The sequence below is a fragment of the Lathyrus oleraceus genome, chromosome 4 (assembly GCF_024323335.1).
Source record: "Lathyrus oleraceus cultivar Zhongwan6 chromosome 4, CAAS_Psat_ZW6_1.0, whole genome shotgun sequence".
Classification (NCBI taxonomy): Eukaryota; Viridiplantae; Streptophyta; class Magnoliopsida; order Fabales; family Fabaceae; genus Lathyrus; species Lathyrus oleraceus.
The window spans coordinates 55,373,441-55,394,593 of NC_066582.1; the positions used below are offsets into that span (position 1 = coordinate 55,373,441).

The following is a 21,153-nucleotide window of genomic DNA, read 5'->3' on the forward strand; positions in this document are numbered from 1 at the left end:
TAATACAGGAAATGATAACCCAATTTGGTGCAAAATCACTTAGGTCTGGAGGGTATTAACCCAATGAAAGGAAATTCATTATTAATAGTTAGAAGTACATATTGGTATTAGTTGTACTCATTGTGTTCAATGTCTCCTTCCTAATACTACCCGTGAAGATTCAATCAGGGTTCCCCCTAAATATGAGACACTTCTCATTTTTACTCAAACACTCTCTCAAGTGTTTGGACAATTACAAAAGTATAAGAATGATGAAACAAAGTTACAACTCAAATATTTTATTCCTTAACATAGAAATAAAGACTCTAGAATAGAGTATTATAAACAAACACAAGACTCAAATAAAACTCTCCTATATAGTAGATATTTTCTCTAATGTTATAAGTCTTCACAAAGGAGATTGCCTCTTTATATAGCAATATCGATCCAGCTAGAAAATCCATTAGGGTTTAGGTCTTGAAGGAGGCTAACCTCTTAAAACTATATGAGATCAATCTTCATAAATATTGATTTCCAATCTTGATTGATCACTTAAATAAATATGAACCAGATCAGAACCCATTCAGAGTAACATGCGCGCCAGAATGTCACACAATATATTTAGGACACCTTTCTTAACAAGTTGCTTACACTATTTGCGAATCAAATCTTTCTATCAAAGAAACTTCAGTATAATCTTGGATTGAACAAGCCTGGACCAAATCTTATAATAACCTCTAGAATCAAACACAAAATTAAATGTGATAAGATGTGCTCAACAACTTTCGTGACATCTTGCTTTCCATTTTACATATAAAAATAAGTCAATTCAAATGTAATAACAACCCCCTTATGGATATTTTTTAGGAAAATCACATATTAGACACTTCTTCAAAGAACCCACCATATATAGTACACAAAAAATATCCTCAAAGAAAAGTGTGATTTTTTCTCCCTTTATTTGCGTCAAAAGAGACAAAGGACATATAAGCATCATTAAGTAGAGAAACCAACAAAGTGAGCAAGAACATACATAAAAAACTTTGTTGGAACCAACAAACAATCACCAGATCCTACCAACAGGAAATATGTTGCACACATTCTTCCAAACATTCTTCGGGACAATATTATTTATCAAGTTATAACAATGCAGCAAAACCAAAAACATGTTAATTAAGTCACATCCATAAGCATGACCTAACAGATAACAGTTGCACCCATAACTTCCGACGAACGCCATATAGAAATAATAGTCTTTCTTGAATATCATCATGTCATCATCTCCTCCTAATTTCTTCAAAATGGGAAAGGGGTAACAGAAAAATCCAACCTATAATGGGCATAAGTACTAAAGGATAATAACACATACACCACATATCATTTTTTTGCATATAAGACGGGACTATTTATCTTACAAATCAAAGACTTTGAGAATATGACTTCTCATAGGCCCATACATCATTTCTCCATCAAAAACTATATCAGTTTTATCAATAGGTCCAATGATGCGTATCATAATGTCAGCAACATCTTTCTCAACAATCATCATGTAATTTAAAGTCAAACACCTAGGGCAACACCAATCTCCTCATCATAATGTCATCTCAGATTTCCGACACCAGTATTTAATTACAAGAATGTAATAAGAATCATGTAATAATAATTTTGGTGTAAAGTCAAATAGTGAATAATGGCCATAAGTATTTCGTAAAATTTGACTTGTCGACCAGGAATGTCACTGTGGTCGAAATTGCAGCCAGACAAGGACTAAGGAGTTTGGGACTTTGTAAATTTTAGAGTTTTCAAGATGTTCTCTATGCAGTCGAATGAGGTGTAAATGGATGAGATCAAACAATTACTGAAAACACGTGGAAGTTTGTCGAAGATGAATGTTGCATGGAATTGAAGACGTGGCATGTTATGTGTGGTCAGCCGTTGTAGAATGTTACCTTAGGATTAGTATATAAGTAGCGTTAACTTTGAGTTTTAGGTGTCAGCAGTTGTACGCAATTCTACATAACTCAAAGTATGTGTGTGATTTAGAGAAGAGTTCTAGAATGTAAGTATGTGTTCCACTTTTTACAAATTAAAGCTTTTTTTATTCAAATCATTTTCTGCATTTTCAATCACTTTATTTCTTTTGTATTTCGATTTCAGTTTAAATTCCAATCAATACTTTTAAACTTTACATCTCGATTTTTCAGTTATTATTTTCAAACTACAAATTTTGACATTTATGTCAAGATCATTTAAAGTTTATGATTCACACAAATATGTCTTGATAATTTGAAGTTTAATCCCTTAAGTAAATTAAAACTTGTTTTTGTTTACTAAGTTTCACGGTAAACACACAACTAACAATGTATTTCTTTTTACCGCTCAAAATATTAGAGATTAAAGAGGGAATGCCAATAGGTGGCTGGATGGCATGAGACTCAGCATGTTTAACAATTTTATAAAGACAACACTCTCCACATTCTAAGGTGGCATGAGTTCCTACCCGATAGATAAAACCAGTGATGCATCAACAAATTACATCTGATTGCAGACTTATCATAAGACTCTCATAAACACATTTTATAGCATGCTCATTAATCTTTACATTATCAATAATGTCATGCAATATGTGGGTGACCAGTTCTTCAACATCGTGCTCTTTAATGCTGGGAGAAGTCTTCTTTCCTTTTTTTGGAAAATTTCTTATTCACAAAATCGTTCACTTCAGAATTAACAGGGTCAACTTGCTCGTCCTTCTTCTGAGTTAGAAACTCAGTCTCCAACATGTCAGACAGGTTGTGTGGCACGTCAATAACAATAATATCACACAATATGTACATTTTAGAGATTTTACCTTGAGCATCCTTAGACTTTACGAGAGAAAAAACACCTCCAAACTTGCCATTGAACTTTCCTCTAATCCTTATGACCTTCATAACTACAACATCATTTTCATGCATTTTCTTTTTAATAATAATTATTTCCTATAAAGTATTAGATTCACTCCTGGTAACCTTGAGAGAACGGCTTCTTATAGGCCTATATATGAGCGGGACATCAAGAACATTTCCACAAACAACCATATCATACTCGTCAAAATATGGAATATGAGGGAGAATAATGTCTAGGACATATTTGTCGATAAATAGTTTATAACTAAAATTCAACAGACTAAGAGGAACACCAATTTTATCTTCACTAGGAATAATATCATATTTTTTAATAAACAAAATTCCATAAATCTTATAAGGAACCCCAATATGAAGTGGCATGGCATAGAGCATGACTTTCGTCATTACTTTCAAGGTATGGTCAGGGACGGAGCCAGAAAATTTGAGTAGTGGGGTCAATATAAATATAACATTTTATTTTTCAAAAATGTAAATACACATTATAATTATTCTCGACGGTTTTTTATGTTATGAAAATATTGAATGATTTTCTAATTTTCAACATAAAAAAAATCTCTCAATGTAAGTCACTAAGCAATCATTTAACCATTCATCACCCATGCAATTTCACATTTGATTCTTGATAATATTCATAGTAGAGAAATCTCTTTCAGCTATTGCAGTTGTCACTAGTAATATCAGAGGTAACTTTAAAAGCAAATATACCCATGGATACACTACATGTTTTTTGTTGATTTTCTTTTGAAATATTTTTCCATTGCTTATTGCTATAAACAAAATAAAAAATCACAATTAAAATCATATTTAGAAAGTCCATACCAATACTATAAATTTGATACAAACGCAAAACAAACACTACAAAACTCTAAAAATAAATGTTCTACCGTTAATCCAATCTCAAGCTCAATAAGGTAATAATATATTTGTACTCTTATTATAATAATAATAATAAATTATAAATTCATAAAGATTAAAATTAAAAAACGTATCTTTTAAAAGATTAACTATAGAGAAGAAATTGATAACAGACATGCATTTTGAAGTAAGAGAAAGAGGAATACGGAAAATGATTTGTTTATCTTTGGAAAGAGTCAAAGAGAATTAATAGGAATAGAAAAAGAAAAGTTAATTTTATTTAATTTTATTTAAAGCATTTATTTTATTTATTATATAGAACTAATCATTTTTTAAAAAGGAAAGCAAATAATTGAATATTTTAAATGTAGTAGAATAATAGGTATGTGTGAGAACTAAATTATTTAATATTATTTATTAAGTGGGGGCCATAATAAAATTTTCTTAATATATTTAACATGTTAATATATTACTTATAATATTAAATATGGAATAGGTGATCATTGTGGTGGGGGCATGGGCCCACCCTTTCAATACACTAGCTCCGTCTCTGGGTATGGTTCTTCCACTTAACAATCCAAATTTGTTGGGGAGAGATGGGAATATAAAACTCATGAGTAATCCCTTTACTAGTGCAGAATAAGCAAATGTTAAAGCTCACAAATCCTCTGCCATGATCTCTTTGAATACAAGTGATCTTTCCAATTTCTTCTTGTTTTTCACATTGTAAGTAATAGAAAAGGGCTTCAAAAATACTGAAGGTATTATACTTCTCATGAATACACCCAAACCTATAGTAGTCATCATCATAGACAAAGATACATCTCTTCTATCCAAGACTCTCATCTTGCATTGGTCCCATAAGATCCATATGATGTAATTCAGGAACATGAGTAAGATGTTGGAACATCTTATGTGACATCTTGGTTTGCCTCCTAACTTAACAATCGTAATAAAATTTACCTTCTTAAATTTTGAAATCAGACATACATATGATAACTTTTTATATAATAATATTCCTCGCACTCTCAAGCTTTTTATGCCATTGCTTAGTTTCTCTATTAACAATTTCATCCATGATGTCAGTAACATGATCTTCATGATTCTGCTCTACAGTTTTAGCTACAACCATCTTCCTTTTTACGTATTTATTTCTCATGTTTATTCTTTTTCTCAACACGTTTAGAGATATGACAAGTGTGAGGTTGTCTCTTCTTATAAGGTGATAACATGCAACAATTTTCTAATGATCTGGTACCCTTCATTATTTGTTCTAGATGTTTGTTAGTGACAACACATTTAGAACGGTTTTATCACATAGTTTGATGATAGTTATGAGACTTGCAGTGAGACTCTCAACAAGAAGAACATCATCTAGGCTAGGAAGGTCTAGATACTTCACTTTCCCTTTTCCAATGATCTTTCCTTTAGCACCATCGCCAAAAGCAACATAGTTATTTGAGAAAGGTTTTGACACTTTGAAATAGTTCTTTTCTCTAATCATATGTTTAGAGCATCCACTATCAAAATACCAATCTTCTTGAGATGAAGCTCTTAGAGATGTCTATGAAATATGACATGTAGATGCTTCTCTAAATTTATAAACTTGTTGACTACAAATTCTTGAGGTGTTCCTGGAGGAATAATATATATAGTGGCAGTAAGGTCTACCATTCAACTTGTAGCAAAAAGGTCATATATCACCTTGTTCTCCATAATAGTGAAACACCTAAGAGCTTCTGTGATAATGATGTTGAACAAGATGTTGTGACATGTAGTTTGACATATTTAACTCAGTCTATTAATGGGAGGAACAAACTTGTGTTTAGTATTATGGAAGTTATAATCAAAACCAATCTCTTTCACACCCCTAACACTCTTGCCAACCTCTAAAACTTCATGAACAGTTTCAGAACCACGATTTAACATAAGAACAAGTTTGGTCATACCTTCAAGTTTGGATTTCAAGTGGTTAACTTATTTCTATAACTTTGTTATAGTTTCACCAAGATTTCCCTTGTCTTGAAGTAGATTAATTATTTGAACTCTTTGTTTCTCATTGGATATACATTCTTCTTTCCATGTAAGATACAACTGCTTGAAGGCTTTAGCAACATCTTCATCGGGGATATCTTCATCACTAGATTCCCCATCATCGTGCATAGTTGGCTTGGATCTTGCACTAGATATGAAGGCAAACACAATGTTTTCCTTTTCTCCTTCTCTATCATCTTCTTCTTGGTCTTTATAATTATCATAATTGACTTTAGCTACAATCTTTGGAGGATTCTTAGTACCTTCAAGAATCATTGGTCGATTAACTGATCCTTCTTCTTTGGCATTCTCCATCTTGAACAAAATAAGAATCCTGAAACTCGCCCAAGTAGAACATGATGTCTGCTCTGATGCCAATTGAAATTTTCTTTATTGGATAGAAAGATTTCAGACACAATGTTTGGCACAATGTGTATGACAATATAAAAGAAAAATATAAATAACACATGAATTAGTAACCTCATTCGGTGTAAAATCATTTACGTCAGAAGAGAGTTAACTCAATGAAAGTAAATTCACTCTTAATAGTCAAAAGTAAAAATCGGTCTTAGTTGAACCCTTCTAGTTCAATGTTTTTTTCCTAATACTACTCAGTAATTATTATTAAGAACTCCCGATAGAAAGAAATCCACTCTTAATAGTTAGAAGTACAAATGGTCTTATATAAACTCACTTTGTCTAGTGTCGATTTCCTAATACTACCTGTTAAGATTCGATCAGGGCTTCCCCTGAATATGAGACACCTCTCACTTTCACTCAAACACTCTCTCAAGTGTTTGGACAATTACAAAAGTATAAGAATGATGAAACAAAGTTACAACTCAAATAATTTATTTCTTAAGATAGGAATAACACTCAAGAAAAGAGTATCACAACACAAATTGTAAACTCAAATACAACTCTCCTATAAAGTAGATATTTTCTCTTAAGTTTTAAGTCTTCACAAAGGAGATTGCCTCCTTATATAGCAACAATCTACCTAGAAATCCCATTAGGGTTTAGGTATTCAATGTGGTTGACCTCTCAAAAGTGTATAAGATCAATATTCATAAATTTTGATTGCTAATTTTGATTGATCACCTTGAATAAATCTGAAGTGAATCAGAACCCAATCTTAGTAGCACGCGCTTCAGGATGTCATACACCATGTTCAGGACATCTTTCTCAATAAGTTGCATACACTATTTTCCAATCAAATATTTCTTTCAAATAAACTTTATCATAATCTTGAATGAATAAGCCTAAACCAAAACTTTTAATAACCTCTAGAATTAAACATATAATCAAATGCTCCAAGATGTGATAAATAACTTTTGTGACATCTTGCTTTCCATTTTTCCTATAAAAATGAGTCAATCCAAATATTAAAAAAATTGGTATCAAAAGAAAAAATCAACAATTTATGAAAGAGTGTACAAAGTTGGCCAAACGGAAGACAAATGAGAAAATGGGAAAAAAACCTTCTTCTAACCAACGGAAAAATCACACCATGATTCATCCTGATCGTGACGCGATCATGCTAGCTTTTGACAAATTGCGCCATGATGAAAAGCATTGTGTCACAATTTCCCATGATTTACACATCATGTCACGATGGAAAGGGATTGTGACATGACTTCTGACGTGCCCAAACCCTTTAAAAGCCAACATTCCAGCTTTAGCAGAGGATGAACTTTTTGGAGAGCGAATTTTGGCGCCAAGAGAGATCAAGGAAATAGATTCGTTGGAGAGAAAATTCTACCTCAAGTTTCATGTATCATTTCTATAAAATCATAGCTAAGATTCGTTATAATATGAGTAGCTAAGTCTCTTTAAGTTAGGTCTTGTAAGATGAAGTTGATTTGATCTGTTTAACCATGTAATTGAATTTTACTATTTCCTTGATTAGAAATTCTAATTGTTACTCAGTTAATCTTGTTCTTAAATCTTTTGTGTGTTGACGAGCATAAGAATTGAGCTTAGATTGAAAGTAATTATTGATTGTAACTCTTGAAATTGGAAATACATTAATCGTTCATAGTTAGTCATTGATATAGAAATAGATAATTGTAAGTATGTGATTTAGAAATCAATGTTCGTAATTGCCTATTTTTATTTCGAACTCATATAAGGAATCAAGGATTTGTTGTTAAAAGAGTTATGTATACACCATGAAATTAGGTATAAAGATCGAGTTAATTTATCGTAAAACTAGAAAAACACCTTAAGGAAATAGACGTAGTTACTAATAATGAGAATCAGCGGATTCGAAATAAGACCTTATCACTTTTATTCTCTGGTAATCTTAAATTATTTTTACTTTATTTTATGTTAAACCAACTTTTAAAGATAAACTCACGTTTCAACAATTTTAGTGCATTTCAATTGTAATGTTGAAATAGAGCAATCCCCGTTGAAAATGAACTTAGATTTTATTGCTTGCCGACATAATATTCATCATTGTTATTGTAAGAAAAGTTTATTTTGTTGTTATTAGCTAAAATTTTAATGTTATTTTTGTTGTTGAGATTAAAGATTGAATGTTGTTCTTGTTCTTGTTGAGATCGATTTTTAAAGGGTAATATTGTTGTTGTTGTGTTATCCTAATCATTTTTAAAAATCTTTCAAATTATACGTGGCTAACAATCAGATACCATTTATAGAAGAAGAATTAAGGACGTCCATTCAAGTCAAACAACTTTTGTTTTTGCCTTTGTTAGTTAATCATTCACATGTTTTAATTTTGTTGTAAGAAAAGAATGTGTATGTCATTTTAACTTTGGTGTCAAAAATGTATAGTTTTTGTACAACTTGGATATCATTTTGTACATAAGATATATATAGTCTTGTTTCACAAATGAGACATCTGTTTTGTTGCACAAAATGTACAATTTAGGTTTTGTTTTGAAAAAATACAAGTTAAATGAAAATTTTGTAAAAAAAATAATTTTTTTAAAACAAGGGATTCCCCTCGATTGAATCAGACAATCAAGGTAAAAAAACCATTCTATTAACATTCTTCACTTCGGTTAATCGGATAAACTGAGAGGAAAAGTTGATATTTTCACCACAATTCTATTTGCAACTGAGGGGAAAAATACCACGCTTTCTAGTTTTAAAAATATAATTTTTTATATTTTATTTTAAAATAACAATTCAATTTAGATTTTAAATTCAAATATTATTAGAGTATTTCAGTTATGACTTATGACAATATATTATTAGAGTATTTCAATTATGAGTTATGACATATGGTTATAGAACAAAATTGAATGAGGAAGAATTGATTCTAAACCAACTCATATAGTTACTATTAATATAATAAATTTGATCATTTAGAGGTAATAAATTGATTTATGAAGATCAAACTCAACACCCTTAAGAACTAAAGCACAATGTGTTTGAAATGTGATAATCATGAAACACATCACATTTCTGACTCGATGCACATGACATTTTAGTTTATTTTGTCTCCTTTTTAGGGTGTTATGATGGTATATTGTGTTTTTTCAGGTATTTTCCATGTAGGAGCACTCATGCTAGAAATCGGGACAAAAACAACAGGAAAAAAAGAGACCAAGATTTGTACTCATGGCGTGCACCATGGAACTTGCCATGACATGGCAACCATGAGCGCTACCTAGCAAGCAAGAAAAATTCAATGGGCCAGGTTTCTGAACTCATGGTGTTCTCCATGCAGCCATGACATTCCCCATGGATCTTTAACCCACGTTCTTCATCATTTTGTACCCATGGCATTCGCCATGAGGCCATGGCATCCGTCATGGAGGCCTCAAAAATAGCAACAAAAAGACTTAGTTTTTTTTCCATTTCAGCATATATTTCTCCCACTCCTCCAACACGAATTCCATATGTTTTCTACCAGTTTTAGCTCTATAAATATGCTTAGGTTTCGGTTTTTCATTATCAAAGTTTTTCTAGAGTAATTGTAAGCAGAAACATCACTTTTGTAAAGCAGTTGTTTCTGACATTGAGGAATTGTTGCACTTTAGAGTTAGAATCAGAGATTTTACCGAAAAGATTTGGAACATTCACATTGTAATCCTACCAGAATATTTTTTCTGGAACTTACTTCAACTATTTTGCATCATCAGATTTTGTAGTCGTTTACTGTCACCACGTTTAATTTGTATCCCTTTATTTTACTGCTATTACTATTTATATATTGTTGTTGCTACATTCATATATATATATATATATATATATATATATATATATATATATATATATATATATATATATATATATATATATTCATTTTTACCACTTTGTTAATTAAATCATTTTTTTTATATTTATGTCTAGTTAAGTTATGCAGAAAATTACATGAGTTTAATCAAAATAAATATGTCTGACTAAGCTTTTAAAGTCCAGAATGTGAGGACCGTCATTCTGACGGGACTCGATATAAGAAACATCATTGTATTTTTATGTTCAAATATTTGCTGGTTCTGAATTTTGTTTCAAAAAGTTAAAGTTTTTGTGTTAAAGCGAAAAATAATTAGATATTGATTTTAGTGCAAAAGTGTGAAAGCGGTATACGATCGTTAAAATCCGAATTTTTTATTTTTAAAAACAGAGACATTGCTTTATTAATTAATTCAGAAGAAGACACTCTAGAAGCTGAAATAGAAAAACCCATTACTGCCACAGAAACTATTGATTCATCAAATCCAGATATGCAGAAGGGGAACTCTTCTATCACGTCACCTGCAACTATAGAGACAATATATGACGTGTCTGACCCTGGAGCATTTAGAAATTTTTTTCAAGAAATACCACCTCCATCATTTCCTCAAACGATAAAGAAAACTAAGGAAGATCATCTATTTGGGGTGTTTATGTTCATGAAAGAAGAAGAACTCAATGAGGAAGGTGTCTTAAGGAGGCCTCCATTAAAGCCACGCGATGAAATTTGGTTGAAAAAGTATGAAATGCTGGAGATGACCTCTAACATAACACCTACACAGAAGATTCCACTTCTGTCACTTCTGAATATTTCATTACACTATGTTCTGGAGAATGAGCATGTGAAGGCCATTGTTTCCTCCCTAAAACTAAAGAAAAAGAAGTTGAACTTAAAGGATGTTATTGTCCAGGAGGCGACCTTTGTCATGCCTTCTGAAGTTGAACAAATTTGGATGAAGGGAGTAGAGAAACTGTGGAAGAAGAGAAAAAGTCCCAAAAATCTAGAATGAAGAAAACCAGTAGGCTTGTAGCCTGACATGTATCTCTCCCTTAACTTACCAACCATTTCATGATTAAATTTAATTTCATGTTCTTATTTATTGTCCTGTTTTATCGTGCCATAAGCCACCAGGCTAATAGTGAGAACCTTGTTCTTGCTTTAATTTTAGGGGTGTGACACCTTTTTGTTGTTGCTTTATTTTAATTTACTTTGAGTTAATGTTTTGTTTTCTTTCTGTGTTAATGTGTGTTAAAAAAAGAGATACATAATGATTAACCAAGTCTTGAATCAGTGGAATTTCAAAAAAAATATCTTAGAGTATTTTTCATTGGATTGTTGAAAAATATTGGAAACAAAGTCTTGATAAGAATCAATGCACAGACTTGTGACTCAATGATAATCTTTTTCGCGCCAGAAGAAGTCAGAAAAGTAGTTAGCCTCTTAAGAAGTTTGAATTGTTCTAAAGTATGGGATAAGATTCATTGTAGGATTTAGTTTAGGGGAGGAAAACACTAGTAAAATAAGGCTAGCACATGGATCTACTGCATCTACCAAAATGTTATAAGTAAATAAATAAAAAGAAAGACAAAAAAGTGTGCAAAAATAATGAAAATGCCAAAGAGCATGATGAATAAAGTTCTTGTGCCTAAAACTGGAGAGACAGTGGATGTCTTCACCATTAGTAACAGGTTAGACTCGTTACAAGTGAGATCCTATCAGGTGAAAAGATGGAGCATCTAGCAAAAGTTACTAAGAAAAGTGATGCAAGTAGAATCCCCAAGTTCAAAATAAACTAAAAAGCCAATACATACAGTAAGCTAGTTAATTCCCCCTGTTGAAACTGAAAAATGAAATCTTGTACCATAAGATAGACTAACCAAACTAAGATTTAGGCTAATTATCTTGAATGAAGACTTTTGGCATGACAAGTGTTGTACCCCAAAATTTTCCCTCCCCTTTTTATATTTTTATTCAATCCTTAACTTCAGAATCATTTACATACCCTCATGCTACATGCATATGCATTAATCATTCATTTGTATCTATTGGTTTATCAATGTGGATTCAAAGTTCTTGGCTTGCAAAGCTAGAGCTTGGAAATGGATGAAACCCTAAAGGTTTGGCTTGGATATTCATCTGGTTATAGGGGATGCAAAACCCTAATTATTTTATTTTTTAATCTTGAATTCAATAAAGTTCCATCATGGTACTCTTCAGAGGGGTTCAAACCCTAACTTGCAGATAATTGGGTAGTAAGGCTTCATGTCTGTTCCTAGGTCTCATTCTGGCTTATATACCCTAGTTGAGGAGCCCATGTGTTGAGAGTTTGTCTGTGGAATCTCATGCTTGGTGTGATGACCTTGTTTAGATGGTATACACCATGAAACCCTAATCAGGAAACCTTGATTCTTGTTTGCCTTGTTGTCTTGACTTTTCCCTTTGTGATGGCTTCAAAACCCTAATATATTAAAGTGTGGCTCTTAAACAACATGGAATGCATCATCAATCATCAAATTTGCTTTGTGCATGGAAATCACTCATCAAGTTTGTCATTTGACTTAGATATCTACATACTTGATGACTTTATGGTGGGAAATATTTGGTTTTGTCCGTACGTGATGACTTTATGGTGGGAAATGGATTTTTGATTCCTCCCTTTCGGAACTCTGTGTTAGCACACTCTTGATAAATCATTTCTTATAGTGCATTAAAATGAGTGTACTTTTAAGTTATCATACATACCGTGCATTCTCCGGTCGGATTCATCTTTTCGCTGGTGACTATCCTTCCCCGTCAGACGGCTAGAATTGGCATCAGCAGCGATCGGATTTTCGAACCAGGCGTTCATCTTTTCCTCGAGTTTGATGAAAGATTGAGCCTTGTTCAACAGTTCCCTCATGGTACATGTTTCTCTTCTTCCCAAATTTTGGCTAAAGGGGTTATCCCACAGTAGGTCATTCTCGAATATCTAGCATTTGATGCCTGCTTCGGCTCCTTTGATTTCCACTACCACTTGTGTGAAATGGTCTATGTAAGATCGTAGATTTTCCATCTTTTCTTGTGAAATATCGCTTAAGGAGAATACCATCATATGCTTCCTTTTTCGGGATGTGAAGTGAATGGATAATCGTTCATACAGGTCTATCCATGACTCAATGCTCCCGTCTGGAAGAGCGTGGACCATAGTCTAGTCGATACAATCAAGGTTAGGGTAAATATCTTACAGTTAGAAGCTTAATCGGCGTGGAAATAGTTCAACTTATGGTTGAACAGTTGCACGTGTTCGTCGGGATATCCTTTCTTATTGTATTCGCCTAACTTATGAGGTTTCTCCAGTGACTTCGGGTATTTTACTGTCCAAAACGTGGGCGCATAGAAGATGTTTCTGTGAATTCTTTGTCGGTGGTTTCTCTACATGTTCCTTCGGAGGACCATGGTTGCCTTGTTCTCCTTCGGGGTTATTTCTTTGATAGGGCTTACTGCATTGTGTTTCCCCGTGAAGGTGTATTGTGTAGGCTTTCTTCGAGACGAAGTAACCTCTCATATATCGCTTGTAAATTTGGTTGTTATGCATGTTGTTCAACAATTCATTTGTGCCATGTATTTTGAGATTGGCTCGCAATATTTGAAAACAAGACAATACTTCTAGTTTTGAAGTTGAAGGTGGTGTGGGGAGTCGTTGGATTGGATGTATCTTTGATTTGGATTGCATGTATTCTTCCACATGGTAGTTCTCCTACGCTGTGAGTACTTTAGATGAATTGTAACTTCCTTTGAGTGGTTGGGAGATGACCATTCTGGTTGGCGGGGAACAATTATATTAGCTATTTATAAAATTAAGAGCTTTAAATAATTAAGTGATTAAATAAAGTTAAAAATCAATTAAATCTTTATTTATTAATTAATTAGTTGGATATAATTTTAAATATGATTGAATGTGAAGTTGACCTATTTCAACATAATGAGAATTATAATTACCATCACTCTATATAAAGACTATGATTTCTAATATATCGTATATAATACATATTATTTCTTCTCAAGAATATTAAGGTTATCCCTTCAGGAAGATTCACAAACTCGTTGTCTGTCTTTTTCAGTGTGCTTCACAGTTATTGTTATCATTATTATTATCATTACCTAAAGACTTATTTGTGATGGATCGAAAATATTTATATAATCCTTGATAAACCAACCTATCTTAAATCATAAGATTTATGCTCATATTTTTACTTCCACACTAAAATAGTCATATTTTTAATTTTTGTATTGAACATATATCTATACCTATTATAGATTAATTGTTAAAGAAAATTCAAGAAGATAAAGTTGTAAGAATAAACGTGAGTTTCCTAGAGAGTAAAAATAAAATAATTTTTTCAATAATATCCGCAAAAAATTTATTTTGAGTTAAGCTTTTGGAGATACTTTAATAAGGTGAAAGTACTCATTAAATATTCATCTTATCTTATGTGTAACTCTTTTACACCATTTCTATTACTACTATTCATAAGGAATTGATTTTACGCATAATAACTAAAAATCAATTCTATTTAGAATTCCAATGATATGGGTGCACTATTTTCAAAGCTGTGCAAACTATTCTTATCCAACAAAGCCACACAAACGCTCATAAACATTCTCCACCACTCACCACATTCCGACAGTAACATGGAACTAGAACCTATACTTCACCGAACAGTAACAGCCAATGGCATAAACATACACATAGCTGAAAAGGGTCAAGGTCCATTAATCCTCTTCATCCATGGTTTCCCCGACCTATGGTATTCATGGCGCCACCAGATCACTTTTCTGTCTTCCCACGGCTACCGCTGTGTGGCCCTGGACCTCCGCGGATACGGTGACACCGATATACCTACCGCGCCAACATCATACACTAGCCTCCATGTCGTCGGCGACATCATCGGACTTCTCGACACCATCGCCGCTGATCAAGAGAAAGTGTTTGTTGTGGCTCATGATTGGGGTGCAGTTACAGCTTGGTATCTTTCCCTTTATCGCCCCGAAAGAATCAAAGCTCTTGTTAACTTGAGTGTTGCTTTTACTCCAAGAAACCCCAAAAGAAAGCCTCTTGATACCCTTAGAGCTGTCTATGGTAATGACTACTATGTCAACAGATTTCAGGTATGTTCCATCATATATATATTTCTTTTGGTAAAAAAAAGGTATATTGTTCTAAGTAGTGGTTTCTGTGAGTTGCGATATTATAGGAGCCTGGTGATATAGAACAAGAATTTTCTGAGATTGGTACTGAAAGAGTCTTGAAGGAATTTTTCACCTACCGTAATCCTGGTCCACTTTATTTACCTAAGGGTAAAGGTTTTGGACACCCAAATGATTCTCCTATAGTGTTGCCTCCATGGTTATCGGAAGAAGAATGTAAATACTATGCATCCAAATTTGACAAAACTGGCTTTACAGGAGCATTGAATTACTACAGAAATATAGATCTGTATGTTTACTATCTTCAACTTTTTTGTTGGTGCTTCATAGATTTTCTAAGCTGAAGTTAACAAAACTATCTTATTGTTTTTCTTGTGTTTGTAGAAACTGGGAGCTTACTGCTCCATGGACTGGTGCTAAAGTTAAAGTTCCGGTTAAGTTTATTGTGGGTGATCTTGACCTTACCTATAATGCGCCGGGCGCAAAAGATTACATTCACAAAGGTGGGTTGAAGAGAGATGTGCCACTTCTTGAGGATGTGGTTGTAATTGAAGGGGCAGGGCACTTTCTCCATCAAGAAAGGGCTGATGAGATTAACAAACATATTTATGACTTCTTCAAAAAATTCTAATTTGCTTTTTTGGTGCTTTTGGGATGTGTCTTTGTTTCTGCTCTGATTGCATCTTTTGTGGTTATGAATTCCTCAAGCTTGGGTCTTATTAAGTGTGATATGAATAATGTCATTGTACATGTTTATGAACTCTTATGCTCGAGTACTTATAAGATTTAAGAGTCATATGAATGATGTCGTTTTTAAGAGATGAGAAAGCCAGCCGTGATGAATGTTATCATGATTTTAAGTTCACATATGTCTAAAATAGAATTGTGTTACCAAAGATTTTCTGTAGCACACTTCTTATTTGTTAAAATTTGTATAAATACCATTGAATTTTTGTAAGGTTCATAATTTAGTGAAATTGATTTAAATTGCAATCAATTAAAAAGAAGGTATAGAAAAAGTGTTAGAGTGTGTTGGTGGATTCTCCTTTAAAATATTTATTTTATCACAATGTAATTTAAAATGAAACAAAACCCATTACAGCTCCAACGGGTTGGTAAGGAGATGGACTGATATCAGAATGGTTGGGCTAGGTATGATGCTAAGGAGGGAGATGACAAGATTGAGTTGGATGGCGAACTTCTTTGAGATTCCAATAGGTGGATCAAAGGCAACACAAGAAAGATGGGAACATGAATGGCAGATGTGGTGGGACTATTACTACCAATTTGGTTTGCCATATTCAAAAGTAAATAAGATTCTGGACAGTCACATAATGCCGGATTCTTGACGGTCACAATAATGCAGCATTCACGCATTTAGAATGTTGATAGAAGTTCGAAACGGTCCAAAAAAATATACATTTCAAACTTTGCTTTACAATTTAAAATAATAATAAATTTGAATTTGGATATTTTGATTTTATCTTTATGAAGAATGAAAATTTCTTAATGCATTCTATATATTTTTTAGATATTAAATAAAAAATTTATTTTTTTCATTTTTGTCAAAGATGCATCTTCAGACATATTCAATGCACACTTAGTTTAAATCATTCTAAGTGACGCCTTATAAGTTGGATTTTTTTATTCCGGAGATGAATCTTCAGAATATTTCCGTAGTTATATTTCCAGAACGTTTGCACACCAGAACCAGAAACAAACACTAAAAACATGCGATTTGAGAAAATAAAATTAACATTAATAACATAAAATAAGTATTATATAGATGATTTTAACATAAAATGCAACATTAGACTTCAATATCTAGGAGGACGCTTCAACATCTTAAGAATATCTTCGATCGATCTTGGAATCGTCGCATTTAACTCGAGCGGAATTTTTATTTCGAAATGGAAAAATGTATTCCACATAGGCATTCGTCTTGAGCTCAAAGTTGTTGAACTCAATCTTTCCTCTATTGTCAATGATGGTGAACGATACTCGAACTTCACAATTTTTCGATTGTCTCCGTAAGATAGCAGATAATGGATTGTCTTTAAAGTTTTGTTTGGGAGTTCCGTTGAAAAAGAAGACATTTGCGACATACCAGTTGATGTTTATTTGTAACATTTTAGACATTTTCAGTTTATGTGAAATAAGAAACAAGGCACCTTAATTTATAGTAGCGGTAGACAATTGTGGACCATTCAAAACCTGACATGCTTATTCCAAATATATATCTTTGATTTCGCATTCAATTATCTTGTTCCGGAGATGCAACTTCGGAACCTCTCCTAAACATGTTTGAAAACAAAACCTTTGAAACAAAGCCTTTTTTTTACAAATAAATAAATGTTAATATGAGAAAGATAAAAAATGTATTAAGACACAATATGACAAACTGAATAAATTAATCTTCATTAATATTGAGACACAGTTACATACACTTATTTGTATGAATAAACACGAAATTAAAACAAATCAAAACATTTGTCTCTGGCTAAATATATGGGTGATACCCCCTTTGACTTTGGTACATTTGATTCTCTTTCAATGTTGTTCAATTTCTGGAACTCTTACATCCTTTCTATAAAATAGTCCATCCAAGTCTCGACTTTTGTTGTTGAATGAGTCGTCCACTCTGGTGATGTAAGTGGTATAGGACATCCAGGTTTCAAATAAACTTGAACAAAATACCATGATTTTGAAAGCCACTCAATACACACAATACGATCATTTGGATTTTGAGGTGAGGCGGTACGCAATGGAAAAAAGGTTTCCCAAAAAACGTATCGAGTTAGATCAACTCACACCCTATCATACATACATGCTATGAGGTGACCTATTTTAGGGAAGCGCGTCCATTTTGACTCCGGTGTCGGTCCACTAAGGCAAGGAACAAGAGACTCATAAACCTCATCGAAATATGCTTTCTTTTCGTACAGTCGTGTGTATGACTCTTTATGAGTCCTCAACTCTTGGATAAGTTGATGGCAGACAAGTGTAGGATTATCTTCTCATTTATCGAGTAAAATCGAAAATGTTCGATAATTGCAATTACCGTCCCCCTCAACATTGACGATCCGCTCGATGTATTTGTGCATAAAAACGGGTATCTTGTCAATGAATGGAATTTTTGGTGGAGGCAGCGTAGGAGGTGGTTTGCTAATGCAAGCTCATTTGACAACACTTTTTTTGATATTTTGGACTTGGTGAGATGGGAAAAACTTTGTCAACGTGTTCAAAATATGAAGGAGCCCATGTAGTCGAATTGCCATTTAGTGTAGGCTTGACTTTCTTCGTAGCACTTTTTATTTTTACCGATTGAAAGGGTAATTCCAAGTCGGTGGTTTCCGGATGGGCAATCTTCCTCAATTGTACTTTGATGTGGAGTTTCATGTTGTTATCGGCTTTCAAAAATCTCTCTTGTATCACTTTCCATTCGATCAAAATAGAGTTATTCGATTGACCTTCTTTCATGACACTGTCATCATCAAACCTAAGCCTCTTCCAATGAGTGCAAACCTCATCCATTCTTATCGGGCTACCAAGTTTCACCTTTTTGCAATAACACAAGCACATGGGAGACCATATATTTTCACAATTGTGCATCCATATTTTGCGATATCGAAGCCTACGTTATCAGCTTGTTTAGCCTTGTGAAAAATATAATTCAAACCCACTCGAGATATGTTGTCGACCAACTGAGAATAAAGATTGTTGTCTTTAAATTTGTGTTCTAAAAAAGTGATGCTCCGACCAAATGATATTTGTATCTCATTATGCTGGTTTTGAATCATTTGGTTCACGGAGTCCTAATCTATACACAAATCACCCTTACTATTTTTCAATCTATTTTTCAAAGTAGCATGGGCAAACTCAATTTTGTTAGCTGTTGTATTTCCATGGTGTCTAACCTTATCAGTCCATGCACAAACAATTTTCTCCTTCACCTGGTCAAGAATTGTGCTTTCAACATATTTCAACAAATCAGGATACTTTTCACACACTTTCCTGAAATGCATAACGGAATTGACATATAATTCTTTTGTGGAAGAATTTACTATATGATTCTATGCATCCATTATTTATTTCACAACCACACCTCCCTTCATCCTTTTTCCATCTTCAGACTCTATCTGTTTCGCCCCTGCCGCGGATTTAACCTGACTTCTCACATTCTTTGTTATGTGATACCTACAAAATAATGCATTAGAATTATGAAATACATTTGCAACCGAATCCACCAAGGCGTTATCGCAGTCGGTAATAATCACAATAGGCATCTTACCTTGGTCTTTTAACAGTGTTCGACACACCTCTAAGGCTCAAGTAGAATTCTCCTCTTTTTCACTCTCTAGAAATGCAAACCCAACAGAATATATCTTCTCAATTAAGGTAACACCAACTATCTCCAATAATGGAAGTCTATATTGTTGGTCTTGTACGTTGAATCAAGTATGCGCACAATAGAAAATATATTGAACAACTTTATGGAATCAGGATGAATCCAAAATATAACGTTAACAGTAACCTCATCCTCGCACGTTCGGTACCTAGACACGTAACTATTATCATCCAACAGTTTCAAGAGTTGTTACATTTGTTATATCCCTCATATGCGCCTTGTTAGTTTGGTACCAAATATTATAATTTGCTTGATATTTGATATATTTTCGGATCTTTTCCATTTCAATGTTGCAAGTATATTTTTCGGTTGAACCAAATTCAATATCATGTCAGCAACACATTCCTTCTCTTCCGGTATGAGACGACACACACTAGGATGACCGACTAATTTTTCACACAAATCATGGTTATGCAAACCACATATGACATTAAATCTCCAGTTTTTGTTAGCCAACTTGTAACCACGCACCTTAAAGTGGCACTCACATTTTCTTGAACTGGTGTCGTCTCTTTTAAAATTCCGGAAAGGAGTTCTATATTTCCTGCTTCTTTCACATGTCATTGTCACAAAAGCGCATCTTATATTCGAACCATTATTAGACCTTCTGATAACCACACGAAGTCCAAGTTTGGAGGTCCCCATACGAATCCATTGAAGCACTTGATCACGAGATTCAAACTTTTGCTCGCTTTTAAATTGGTTGCCAACATCTACCGCTTTCACAACAACACCTTAGACATTCGGAGAAACAACTTGTTTGGAGAAAACATCGGGATGCACCATATCTAATGAAAACAATTACAACATAAAAGTTTATAAGTGCCGTAATTGAAAAAAGAATTGAAAAATGAACACAAACTACTTCCGAAAATGCATCTCCGAAAAAATTCATACTTGTTCTGGAGATACATTTTCAGATAAAATGCACGTTTTTTCAGACAAAGAACATGATTAATGTGAGCAATGCAGTGCGAAATAAATAATCTTTATCTAAAACTCTAACTTCTTTTGCTCATTTTAATGTGATAAATCACAAGATTGAAGATTTGGAGTGAAAAAATGGATTGATAATGGAGGGGTTTTTGATTAGGGTTTGTAGAGCAAAACAACATTGACAACAATGGTGGTGTGATCATACAGTTGTGTCTTTTATAAAATTATTTTGAAGATGCATCTCCATCTAACATGCAAAGGTGACAGAATGTTTCAAAATCTCGCTCAAGCTTCCAAAGATGCATCTCCGGAATGTCTACTGAATTGATCAATTATGAATATATTTCTTAAAATATTCCGGAGATGCATCTCCGATATTAAAAAAATCATACTTATAAAGCGCCACTCAGAATAGTCTGTATTAAGTATGCATAGATACATCTCCGAAAACTGTAAAACATTTTAGAATTTTCATATGATATGATGTTTAAGAAATATATATAATGCATTGAGAAATCTCCTTTTAAATTAGCTTCAAAGTATTTGTTTATCTTTGGGCTTTGTACACAATTGTACTTTTAAAAAATTGAAATGGTTAATTTCTAATAGAAAATACTAACTTGTGCAGTAAGATA

General features: G+C 33.1%; 2 protein-coding genes across 2 annotated transcripts; one reads left to right on the plus strand and one right to left on the minus strand.

Annotated features, from left to right (window-relative positions):
* Positions 1-14,452: 14,452 nt before the first annotated feature.
* Positions 14,453-16,039, plus strand: LOC127073279 (uncharacterized). Its single transcript, XM_051014427.1, has 3 exons — positions 14,453-15,135; positions 15,222-15,463; positions 15,559-16,039. The coding sequence occupies exons 1-3, from the start codon at positions 14,557-14,559 to the stop codon at positions 15,803-15,805; spliced, it is 1,068 nt and encodes a 355-aa protein (XP_050870384.1). The 5' UTR covers positions 14,453-14,556; the 3' UTR covers positions 15,806-16,039.
* A 2,950-nt stretch (positions 16,040-18,989) lies between these two features.
* On the minus strand, positions 18,990-20,227 carry LOC127135989 (uncharacterized). Its single transcript, XM_051062602.1, has 4 exons — positions 19,833-20,227; positions 19,623-19,742; positions 19,275-19,371; positions 18,990-19,127 (listed from the first exon to the last, which is right to left on the minus strand). Exons 1-4 carry the CDS (start codon positions 20,225-20,227, stop codon positions 18,990-18,992), a joined length of 750 nt encoding a protein of 249 aa, XP_050918559.1.
* Positions 20,228-21,153: the final 926 nt, after the last annotated feature.

Coding starts and splice junctions, on each gene's coding strand:
- LOC127073279 (XM_051014427.1), top strand. CDS start 14,557: ATGGGTGCACTATTTTCAAAGCTGTGCAAACTATTCTTATCCAACAAA. Junction 15,136..15,221: donor ACTATGTCAACAGATTTCAG/GTATGTTCCATC, acceptor GCGATATTATAG/GAGCCTGGTGATATAGAACA. Junction 15,464..15,558: donor TACTACAGAAATATAGATCT/GTATGTTTACTA, acceptor TTGTGTTTGTAG/AAACTGGGAGCTTACTGCTC.
- LOC127135989 (XM_051062602.1), bottom strand. CDS start 20,227: ATGGGGACCTCCAAACTTGGACTTCGTGTGGTTATCAGAAGGTCTAAT. Junction 19,743..19,832: donor GAAAATATATCAAATATCAA/GCAAATTATAAT, acceptor GGATGATAATAG/TTACGTGTCTAGGTACCGAA. Junction 19,372..19,622: donor GTGCGCATACTTGATTCAAC/GTACAAGACCAA, acceptor ATTATTTTGTAG/GTATCACATAACAAAGAATG.